Raw genomic sequence first — 12,612 nt, 5'->3', positions numbered from 1 at the left:
CAGACATCACTCATGGCTTATATGTAAAGGAAAAATTGCCAACATGCTTATATATTATAAATCTTGCAGCCACATGAAATGATATAATAGTGAATAGAGACAAATAAGTTTCTGTTTTATGGATTTACAAATTTTATGGATAACATATATTCTTGTACAATGAAAGGCCCATGCTTTTTTAATATTATAGTGAATCCCTTCTACTATATCCTGTCTGGTTCATATGTCGTATCATTTCTCTTTATTTAGTTACTAGTTTGTTTATTGATCAATTTAAAATTACATTTGCTGGTTAGTTTTGGAAAAGTATTGTGCATCCTTCAGATTATACCTTTAAAAGTGTTGCATTTGCTATTAACTAAGAAATTAAAAGTAAGCTTCCAAAGTCTATTTGTTTTGAATGTTGCCTTAAACAAATCTAGTCACTATAAAGCTTAGAATCTAGATTTTGGGATAATCATTACTATGACATCTTCCAGAGGATATAACTACCATTCTGCAAATATTTTTGAGATTTTAAAAGAATCAATATTAAAATTGGTGAAGAGGCCATCATTAACTTCACGTATCAACTCTGTGTTTACTCTATTTATGTAACAGTCCTGGTGAAGGGTCTTGGCCCAAACTGTTTATTCATTTCCGTAGATGCTGCGTGATCTGCTGAGTTCCTCCACCATTTTGTGTGTTGCTTTGGATTTCCAGCATCTGAAGGCTTTCTCATGTTTATGTTTCTCTATTTATATTTGTTTGATTGAATACTTTATAAAAATAGCTTCTCTGTTTTTGCGTATCATTCTCTGTGGTTTCTCATCTTGTGTCTGTAATATATCCCCATAGCTGATATTCTCCACATGGCAAAAATCCATTAAGAAGAGTTCATTTGTAGCTTATATTTCAGTGGAATCAATTTCCTTTTCCTTCAACGTGTTCCCAAATCCAAGAATACAGCAGCTTCTTTTATTGCCCACACATTTCCTGATGTGTGCATTCCTACTTCTAGCATCTATATTTAGCCACATTTATGATATTCTGGTCTTATTGTTGCCCATGACTATCACACCCTCCAGTTTTCCCATTTAATTTCCAATGTTTCTACATCTTGTGATATATTTGTCTTTAATATTGTTCACGGTCTGCTTCTGTGTGTTTTTACATAATACTTCACTTGCTCATCAGCTGTAGCTTCTTCAGATGGAAACCTTGGAAACACCATTAAAGCAATCACATCATTTTCATTTTCTAGCAGATTCAATGCTGAAATGACAGTTGATGTGGGAAAATTCCTTTACAAATCCATAGCCTTTATGAAATATATGAAGATTTCTTGCCCAAACCTCACAGTTCACTGCTTTCTAACCTATTGTCTTATCTTATTTGAAATTATATTTTTTTCTGCCCTTTCTCCTAAATAAATCTCTGTTGTCGTCTTGAGTTTCACCAGAAATCTCTTTATTCCTTATTTCATTCAAGACCAGTTCATTTCTGATGTGGGGCAGCATGGTAGGGCAACGGTTAGTGCAATGCTTTACAACAGCCAACTGTAAGATCAGGGTTCGATTCCTGCCTCTGTCAGTAAGCAGTTTGTATATTCTCCCTGTGATTGCATGGGTTTCCTCTGGGCACTCCAGCTCCTCCCCCCGCCCCCCCCCCCCCCCCCCGTATTCCAGAAAAAAAAAGGAGACCGTCGTTTCCAGCGGGCAGCAGAGTGAGAGGCAGCGGAGTGGTAGGGCTTTGGCTCAACTGGCTTAGGCAGTAATGGGACTAGATGAGGTAGGAAGTATGTGTGTGAGGCCAGTTTTCTGTGCTTGGTGTCAGATTTGGGGGACCTGGAGTCTCCCAGCCTCCCGTTGGCCATACCTGCACCAGGTGTGTCGAGCTGCAGCTCCTGAGGGACCGAGTTAGGGAACTGGAGATTCAGCTCGATGACCTTCGGCTGGTCAGGGAGAGCGAGGAGGTGATAGAGAGGAGTTACAGACAGGTGGTCACACCAGGGCCATGGGAAGATTCATGTACTAGAGAGTACCCCTGTGGCTGTATCCCTTGACAATAAGTACTCCTGTTTGAGTACTGTTGGGGGTAACAGCCTACCTGGGGGAAGCGACAGTGGCCGCGCCTCTGGCACAGAGTCTGACCCTGTGGCTCAGAAGGGCAGAGAAGGGAAGAGGAAGGCAGTAGTGATAGGGAACTCTGGTTAGGGGGTCAGACAGGCAATTCTGTGGATGCAGGAAAGAAACTCGGATGGTAGATTGCCTCCCAGGTGCCAGGGTCCAGGATGTTTCAGATCATGTCCAAGATATCCTGAAGTGGGAGGGTGAGGAGCCAGAGGTCGTGGTACATATAGGTACCAATGACATAGGTAGGAAAAGGGAAGACGTCCTGAAAGGAGAATATAGGGAGTTAGGAAGGGAGCTGAGAAGAAGGACCGCAAAGGTAGTAATCTCGGGATTACTGCCTGTGCCAAGCGACAGTGAGAATAGGAATAGAATGAGGTGGAGGATAAATGTGTGGCTGAGGGAGTGGAGCAGGGAGCAGGGATTCAGATTTCTGGATCATTGGGACCTCTTTTGGGGCAGGTGTGACCTGTACAATAAGGATGGGTTGCACTTGAATCCCAGGGGGACCAATATCCTGGTGGGAAGGTTTGCTAAGGCTACTGGGGAGAGTTTAAACTAGAATTGTTGGGGGGTGGAAACCAAACTGAAGAGACTGCGGAAGAGGATGTTAGCTCACAAACAGAAAGCTTGTAGACAATGCGAGAGGGAGGATAGGAGGGTGATAGAGAAGGGTTGCACTCAGACAGAAGGCTTGAGATGTGTCTATTTTAATGCAAGGAGTGTTGTCAACAAAACGGATGAGCTTAGAGTGTGGATCAGTACTTGGAGCTATGATGTGGTAGCCATTACAGAGACTTGGATGGCTCAGGGACAGGAATGGTTACTTCAAGTGCCGGGTTTTAGATGTTTCAGAAAGGACAGGGAGGGAGGCAAAAGAGGTGGGGGTGTGGCACTATAGATCAGAGGTAGTGTCACGACTGTAGGAAAGATGGACGCCATGGAGGTATTGTCTACAGAGTCTCTGTGGGTGGAGGTTAGGAACAGGAAGGGGTCAATAACTTTACTGAGTGTTTTTATAGGCTGCCCAATAGTAACAGGGATATCGAGGAGCAGATAGGGAAACAGATCCTGGAAATGAGTAATAATAACAGGGTTGTCATGAAGGGAGATTTTAATTTCCCAAATATCGATTGGCATTTCCCTAGAGCAAGGGGTTTAGATGGGGTGGATTTTGTTAGTAGTGTTCAGGAAGGTTTCTTGACACAGTATGTAGATAAGCCTACAAGAGGAGAGGCTGTCCTTCAGATTCAGATTCAGTTTATTGTCATTTAGAAACCTGGTCAGGTGTCAAATCTCTCAGTGGGAGAGCATTTTGGAGATAGTGATCATAATTCTGTCTCCTTTATCATAGCATTGGAGAGAGATAGGAACAGACAAGTTAGAAAAGTGTTTAATTGGAGTAAGGGGAATTTTGAGGCTATCAGGCAGGAAATTGGAGGCTTAAATTGGAAACAGATGTTCTCAGGGAAAAGTATGGAAGAAATGTGACAAATATTCAGGGGATATTTGTGTAGAGTTCTGTATAGGTACATTCAAATGAGACAGGGAAGTTATGGTAGAGTGCAGGAACCGTGGTGTACAAAGGCTGTAATAAATCTAGTCAAGAAGAAAAGAAAAGCCTACAAAAGGTTCAGCGAGCTCGTTAATGTTAGAGATCTAGAAGAATATAAGGCTACTAGGAAGGAGCTTAAGAAGAAAATTAGGAGAGCCAGAAGGGGCCATGAGAAGGCCTCTTCCAAGTAGCTTTTGGAAAGCGTCAAGTTGGATAAGTCGCTGGGACTGGATGAAATGTACCCCAGGCTACTGTGGGAGGCAAGGGAGGAGATTGCTGAGCCACTGGCAATGATCTCTGCATCATCAATGGAGACGGGAGATGTTCCGGACGATTGGAGGGTTGCGAATGTTGTTCCTTTATTCAAGAAAGAGAGTTGAGATAGCCCAGGAAATTATAGACCAGTGATTCTTACCTCAGTGGTTGGTAAGTTCATGGAGAAGATCCTGAGAGGCAAGATTTATGAACATTTGGAGAGGTATAATATGATTAGGAATAGTCAGCACGGCTTTGTCAAGAGCACATCGTGCCTTATAAGCCTGATTGAATTTTTTGAGGATGTGACTAAACACATTGATGAAGGAAGAGCAGTAGATGTAGTGTATATGGATTTCTGCAAGGCATTTGATAAGGTACCCCATGCAAAGCTTACTGAGAAAGTAAGGCGGCATGGGATACGAGGTGACATTGCTTTGTGGATCCAGAACTGGCTTGCCCACAGAAGGCAAACAATGGTTGTAGATGGGTCATATTCTGCATGGAAGTCAGTCACCAGTGGAGTGCCTCAGGGATCTGCTCTGTGACCCTTACCCTTTGTGATTTTTATAAATTACCTGGATGAAGAAGTGGAGGTATGTGTTAGTAAATTTGCTGATGACGCAAAGGTTGGACGTGTTCTGAATAGTGTGGAGGGCTGTCAGAGGTTACAGCGGGACATTGATAGGATGCTAAACTGGGCTGAGAAGTGGCAGATGGAGTTCAACCCAGATAAGTGTGAAGTGGTTCATTTTAGTAGGTCAAATATGATGGCAGAATATAGTATTAATGGTAAGACTCTTGACAGTGTGGAGGATCAGAGGGATCTTGGGGTCCGAGTCCATAGGACGCTCAAAGCAGCTGCACAGGTTGACACTGTGGTTAAGTAGGCATATGGTGTTTTGGCCTTCATCAACCGTAGAATTGGGTTTAAGAGCCGAGGGGAAATGTTACAACTGTATAGGACCCTGGTCAGACCCCACTTGGAGTACTGTGCTCAGTTCTGGTCGCCTCACTACAGGAAGGATGTGGAAGCCACAGAAAGGGTGCAGAGGATATTTACAAGGATATTGCCTGGATTGGGGAGCATGCCTTATGAGAATAGGTTGAGTGAACTTGGCCTTTTCTCCTTGGGGCGAAGGAGGATGAGTGGTGACCTGACAGAGGTGTACAAGATGATGAGAGGCATTGATCGTTTGGATAGTTAGAGGCTTTTTCCCAGGGCTGAAATGGTTGCCACAAGAAGACACATGTTTAAGGTGCTGGGGAGTAGGTACAGAGGAGATGTCAGAGGTAAGTTTTTTTACTCAGAGAGTGGTGAGTACTTGGAATGGGCTGCTGGCAGTGGTGGTGGAGGCAGATACAGTAGGGTCTTTTAAGAGGCTTTAGATAGGTACATGGAGCTTAGTAAAACAGAGGGCTTTTGGTAAACCTAGTAATTTCTGAGGTAGGGACATGCTCGGCACAACTTTGTGGGCCAAAGGGCCTGTATTGTGCTGTAGGTTTTCTATGTCTCTATGTATATATTAGGGTTGGTGAGTTGTGGGTTGTTCGAACAATTTTTGGTTTAGCACATTTACATTTAGCAAATGACTTGGGCCGCCAGTCTTCACATCTGAAAGTGTATTGTGGATTTAAGTTGGAGTGCAGCTCTGAACGATGGGTTCCTAAAAGCCGTCAATCTCAGACTAGACAATGCTGATTAAAATTCATTTGGATGTCTGTGGTGTGCGTGTGAATATGGAGGTGTGAAGTTTCTGTGTAGTTTCAAAGAAAGCATTGTCCATACTTTTGTAAATATGGAATTGTCCTTTGATGTTTCACACATAAATACTGAGCCCCACATCGGGTCAGCGAGACCATTCACCAATAGCATCTCCATATGATACCTGCTGTACACCTTGTTTTGTCGAATAAGAAATCTGCTTTGTATCTAGCAGCACCTTTCTGTGGTGGCTTCATTCATGCAACAACATGGGTGTGCTAAGTTGGTGCCGAAAGCATAGTGACACATGCAGGCTGCCCTGAACAATCTTTGCTGATTTGATTTGACACAAAACAATGCTCTTCACTGTGTTTCAATGTACATGTGACAAACAAAGCTAATCTGATATCCCTGCCAATTATGCATGATGAAAATATTGCTGCCAGAAAATAATTTACAACCTCAGGTTGATATCAGTGTATTTATTCATTTTCCTATATACTGCAAATAAAGAGTGCAGAATGTTGCTCAGATTCAGAATACTGAACGAATGCACTTCTAAGGGTCCGATTCTCCATTTAATTCTTTATTCATTTATTCTAACCTTGACAACTATCATCTATTTCATTTTTTGGCCCCACAGTATTCTTTCTAAACCTTCTTTGATGCCTACTGCTTGAAACAGATCAAGGCCAAGAAATAGTTCATCAATCAGCAGGTATTGACTGCCCTTATAATTTACATAACTGTCCACATTCCAAAGAGTCTGCCATCCTCTACAATCAGTCTTTGACACGGGACTGGAATCATTGCCTAGCAAAGTTCTTCTTTAATAATTGTCTTCTCCACCATGGTCCCATTATTACTTGAGTGCTAAACACCTGACTTCTTTCACTCCAGAGTCTGGGACAGTTTGGCAGAGCTTTCTACTTTGCTTCCTTTAGTAAATTACGGACACCTAGGATCATCAGGTTGAATTCACGCATCACTTGTCTCTCCACTTGTAGCAGACTGATTCAATCTGTGAGTGTTTACTCTCAAGGTATGGCACTTCTGTAGCCTAATCACTCAGCTTAAAGAAGTCACATGCTCCATCTAACACCATCTGCTCTCTTTCAAAAATCTCCACACCTCAATCAGACTTCTTAAGTTCTTGTTCTTTGCCTTCTAAGTCTATGGATCTCTCTTTAAAGTTAGAGATTAGCAGATAGTTTTGTATGTCTTCATTCTGAAGTTGCATCTGGGTCTCTCATCTGTGAACATCTAATAGTAAGCTGACTCATACTCTCCACCTTGGTTATGTCGCTCAGCTGTTTCCACTTGCTTCATTTCTTCCCTGTCACCTTTAAGTAATCCCAGGTGTCTGCTTTTAAGTTTGTTTCTATCTGGAGCCCACATTTAATTTCTGCTTCTCTCAGGAGTGTTGTTTTACTTTTTCCTTCTTTTGGGTACTCTTGTTCATCAGGACTTGTCTCAGAAGGTCCTATTGGTCAGCTGCTTCCCACAGGTGTTCTCTTTCATCTTATTTCTTCTCTCCTGCAACCCTTTAACCTTAACTTCTCAAGTGCTTGCCCTTTAAATCTGCTGTTCTTACCCTTTAAGAAGATAGCTGGAGCTATTGATCTGTTTTTCTTACTTGCTCCCCTATTTTGTTACCTGACAGCTAAAGCTTTGTGTAGTTCGGAAGTCTGGAGAGAATTGAGCTCTTTATTTAAAAGTTGCCCGGTCATGCTGAAACTTTTGCTTTAGTCAAAGGACTACAGGTCTTTTCCTGCATTGGAGATGTCCTATAACACTCTATTTATACTCTTAGCAACATTCACAGCTACTGATAGTCTTCTTGTATTGATGATGGTGTTTTAATTTGGTATCCGTGTTCAGGTTTGATTGCCAAAGCATTTGGTAGCTTTAGAATTTTGCAGGAATCCTTTATGAGCAGCTGCCGCATGTTTGTTCCACTGCACTGATTTGTATTTTTTATTTGTGCTATATTTCACTTGCAATCTTCATTGCCCCTGACGGAGACTGTGATCTTTCTTTGCCAGCATTTAATTCTTTGGCATCTGTCCACTGAATGCCTGCAGATATTTTTCCAATGTTGGCGGAAGCACTCCCTAACAGCTGCCTCACTGGTCATCCGAACATCCACATCTGAATTCAAAGTTCCTGCTGCATGTCTTTAATAATAGCTCTTTCCAGACATCTGGCTTTTAGCAAAAATAAAACTCTGCTCTTTGTTCCCGCTATTATAGGTGGGACCACTACAATTGAATAACCACCGCAAACAATATAAACTAGTTAAAATAGGTGCGTAATATTTCTAATTAAAATATTAATGTGAAATACCTTTCACCATTGAAAGACTTTAAACAAGCAGGTTACTTTTTTAAAACAAAGAACCAAAAAGTTCAATAAAATACTAACATGTTTGCTTTTAAAATTGCACTGTGGGGATTTTACAAATATCATACCTTTACATAAATATTCAGATTCTTTATGTACTGTACCTTTGCTTTGCTTAAACTACAAATTTTAAATAAAAGATACTCATCTTTTGGGTTTTGTTAGGGGAAAAAAATGTTAAATGGATGTGAAGGAGACCGAAAGAAATGAAATATTTTCTGGCAATGTGACAAACGCCATGAAAGTAATGCAATACCTTTTCATATTACTAATGATGTATTAAGTGATTAATTTTTATTATAGGTTACGCAATATCTGAGAGTTTCATGCTTTTTAGTCATTCAGGATTCTAACTGTCCACCCATAACTTTTAAAGAAATGCTGGCTCCCCTATATACGTTCTTTTGCTGTAGGTAAACCAATATAAAACAGATTGCATTATACAGCAATGGGAAACCTAAACACTAACATTTTTGTAAGTTAAATTTATTTTATGATTTTGAAAAAAAGATGAAGATGAAAAGCTCATTCAGCGTGCCAAGGCCATCTGGTTTCTTATTCTACTGACCAAAAGGAAATTGCAAAAACACTGACATCTTCTGCTTTGATTTATATTATCATTTGTACAAAGGTTCCAGTCACATTTCTGAAGTTTATGAAGATAAGTTAGGAAAATATTGGAATGCTTAGAAAATACTTCCTGCCATATGCAAGCACTTTTATAAAAGAAAATAGACTGCAAAGAGTAAAACAAAACAAAGAATTATAATTAAAATGTATTTGTGGGGAAAAAAACTGCAATCATCAAAATTCTGAAATCAAAAATCTCCGATGGTCAAGCAGTAAGTGTGGAGAGGGAAACAGATGACAGTTCGTCAATGACCTTCCACCAGAATTATGTAACAATAACAACTAAAGAATTTTAAAAATACAGTCGAAAGATTGTTGACCTGAATTACTAACTCTACTTTTCTCTTCATAGCTGCTGCCTGACCTGCTGACTATTTCAAGCTATTCTGTTTTTTATCATGACTTTACACACCAGAAGTAAAATGTGAAGGAGTACAAATCATTAAATAAGTATTATCAAAGTTATGAAAATCTCCAAGTACTAGGCTATCACAATCTCAATGTAAAATGGAAAAAAAAATCCTCAACATTTTGTGTAAGATTGGAAGAGTTTCTTTTTCACTGACTGAAGATTGCTTTACTGTCCTGTTTCCAATTAAATGCCTTGACCTAAACACCCATCATTCTTACTGGAAGTAATTATTTGTTTTCAGATTTTGTGCACTCATCAGTTTTTTCTTTCTATAAACAAACAGCATCTGGATGCTATCAATATATCTTAGGTTTGTGAATTTTCAAACAATTACTCCTGATCTTATTTAACTATTTTGTTTATGGTTGAAGGAATTGTTCGCATGGCTTGCATTTAATCTTCATCTCTAATTGTTCTTGAGAAGTGAGCTGCCTTCTTCCACTGTTGTTGCATATCTATTGATGGTGAGCCTAAGTTTTGCTAAATAATGAGCAGAGCACATGGCAGCTACAGACTATACGTGAAACTGGACAACATAGCTTACCAGTGTTCATATATCGTACATCTATTAAACACTTAAACTACACTACACATTTCCTTTTTGAAAGTGTACGTTATAGAATCATACTATTCACAAATTTCACCTGTGCCCAGGTTTTCTAAGTTTCCTTGATGTGTCGTGCAGGGAGCTCCAGCTCTTGGACCCTGCAAATCATAAAAACACTCCAATCTGGGTTCCTCTATAAAACGGAACAAAGAAAAACTGCAGATGCTGGAAACCTGGAACAAGAACAGAGAATTCTAGAAGCACAAAGCCTGTCAAGCAGCATCAGACGGGAGGGATAGGAAGAGTTAACATTTTGGGCTCATCAGATATTTTCTCTGTTGTCTCCAGCTTCCTGTCTAAAATATAAACATGCTTTCATTTTCACATTTCCAACTCTGATGATGAAGGGTCCTTGACCAATTACATTGTCTCTGTTCCCAGCGAGATGTGACCTGCTACATGCTTCCAGTATGCTGTTTTTTTCTGCTCTGAAAATTAGAAGGCTTGAGAGTTCAACTGAATACAAAGTATACATTGCTGTATATGTTCTTCCATGAGTTAGTTAAATCTGGTTCCAAATCCTTCTCTCATCTGGAAGGGTAAAGCAAGAGTTCTGAAAATGCTGGAAATTTCTCAGAAAATGAACCTGTGGCAGAGATCTTTCAGCTAAGAAGTATTCAGTCCCATTACAGAATCTTATGAATGGTATAATTTCAATGTAATGGATAGGTATAAGAAGGATGTGAGGAGTACAATGAGATAGAGCATTTCACTTATGAGGAGAGATTATTTTCCTTAGTGATTGCTGGTGGCTGGGGAGGAAGAATCTAAATGAGATATACAAACTTCTGAGAGGCACAGGAAGGATAGTTAGTGAAAAAAATACTTTCCCCTTAGCAGATTTACCTAAAAATTGGAAGCATAAGTTTAAAGTAAAGAAACTTGAGGAAGAATTTGCTATGTATTTAATATTTCAATAATATTTGAGTAATCTTGTTGGTATATTGGTTGATTAAGCATTCTTGTTCATTTAAATAATTAATTGTAGGTTATATGTAAAAATACATTAATTGCATATGTCATCACGCTACCATGTGATACATGCACGTCTCACTTAAAGTAAAGACTAAGTCACACTTGTTTTCGGACTCTCTGAGTCTTCCTTTGAACTAATTTAATGTTTTGAAGTTACTAAACAGAAGAGAACTCTTCCTACAACAGTACTTGTGCCTTCATTGAATTCTGAGCAAGTTGGGGAAAATAAAACAAAATGCTCTTTCATTTGCCAGGTTTTGAACATGGAATTTGCTTTTGATTATTTAAATTGGCTGGCAATTTGTCTATGACCTATACTTGTATATGCATTGTGAATGAGGTGTACATGGCGTTTAGAGAGTACCTCGTATGACTTACCTGAACATTAGCTATGGTATCATATTTTGTAATAATACATGCAGTTCTCTATAGCTATTCCATTTCATATTTTATGCCCAATGCAGACAACCAAAATTAACGGCAACTCAACAGGTCAGGCAACATCCTTGGAGAGGAATAAGATGCTGCTTGATTTTCTGAGTTCCTACAGTGTGTTTTGCACTGGATTTCCAGCATCCGCAAAATCTTTTGTAATTACAAGTTAATAGGAAGTGTTCACAGAAATTATAATAAAGGAAAAGGATGATAATGAACATCATACTTCATGCATGAACAGAATTTGGATTATAACAACTATAGTTACAGTTGTAACAAAACCTTTCTGAATTCTGAAATGGTCATCTATTATGTAAAATATGAGGGATATTCCCTTCTAAATAAACTTCATGGAAAGCAGAACCTGATTCAGGTTCATTATCACTGACACACACATCTATTTTGCAATTGGGCTACACCTTGGGTTAAAGTCTATTATACATTTGTTTGAATGTTCACAAACATTTTATAGACACATATTAAACCATTATACTTTACAATAATCACAATACTGAGCAGCTATTACTAATAAAATACTCTACTGATGACTATTTCAGCATTTCCTTCTTTAATCGTTAACTAGGCAATAAGCATTTAGTTTGGAGAAAAAAAAAGATAAGTTCTCAATCCAAGTGGCTGCACTTTAAAAAGGAGGATTACTCACCATCATCTATGATTGTCACAACTACTCCAGCGCCAGTTATATTTTTCTTCCAAGCTGGCATCACATTAATGTCAAATCCTTTTGGTCCAGGGGTCTGGCCAGAGTTGAACTGCAAAGAAAAATAATAACTGAGTCCTACAAAAGCTGTGCATTGCCAGAGCTCAGAGAATCTGAAAGGAGATGCCAAGAATTGCAAACATGGTTTCTTTGAACAAAACTAAGATCTCCCTGAGGCAATCAGATCTCAACGTGCTTGAAATGAAACTGATGTAAAATAGAATGGCACTCAGCCTGCCATCAAAGAAAGTTTATCTAATATTCTGCTTGTGTTCTGCCAGGATTGATGTAATATTACACCAGGTTTTTGCAAAACAAATACAAACTTGTATTCCCTATCCAAGGCACCAAACACATTACAAATCAACAAGCATAATTTTTGTATTGCGCAACACAGCAAATAAGAAAGAATGATGAATGAAAGATGGATATATTAAAAATGGCTTATAAAAACCCTGGTTAGAGAAAAACAGCAATACAAAAAGAAAACACTTTTTGAAAGTCATTAAAGCAATAGTGAAATCAACAAAATTATTTTCTTTTTTTTTTAAAAACAAAAATGTTATGGTCTATAATGTGAAATATACATGCAGGCAGCAGATGACTGCTTTGGAATTTCATTTCACGAATTCTTGCAGCCAAACCAGGAAAATAAAAGGCCAATGGTATGTTGCCTTTTATTTTAACTTCAGCTACTGTACAAAACCAGTGAGATCTGAGCTGGGGCTGGACATAAACGCTGGCAGCACATCCAGTAGTAAATGAGTTATGAAAGGCTTTTACTGTCTGGCTGCATTATCTTG

General features: G+C 39.2%; 1 protein-coding gene across 2 annotated transcripts in view; it reads right to left on the bottom strand.

Moving 5' to 3' along the window:
• Positions 1-12,612, bottom strand: part of LOC140726749 (PC3-like endoprotease variant B) — a 753,656-nt gene that overhangs the window by 390,808 nt on the left and 350,236 nt on the right. For both annotated transcript variants that reach the window (XM_073043532.1, XM_073043531.1), the window contains exon 6: positions 11,753-11,861. In XM_073043532.1, coding sequence (XP_072899633.1) covers positions 11,753-11,861 — 109 coding nt within the window. The remainder of the gene's footprint in view (positions 1-11,752; positions 11,862-12,612) is intronic.

Source organism: Hemitrygon akajei, chromosome 4, assembly GCF_048418815.1.
Source record: "Hemitrygon akajei chromosome 4, sHemAka1.3, whole genome shotgun sequence".
Classification (NCBI taxonomy): domain Eukaryota; kingdom Metazoa; phylum Chordata; class Chondrichthyes; order Myliobatiformes; family Dasyatidae; genus Hemitrygon; species Hemitrygon akajei.
The sequence above is the reverse complement of the archived record's forward strand: the minus strand, read 5'-3'. Positions and strand labels throughout refer to the sequence as shown.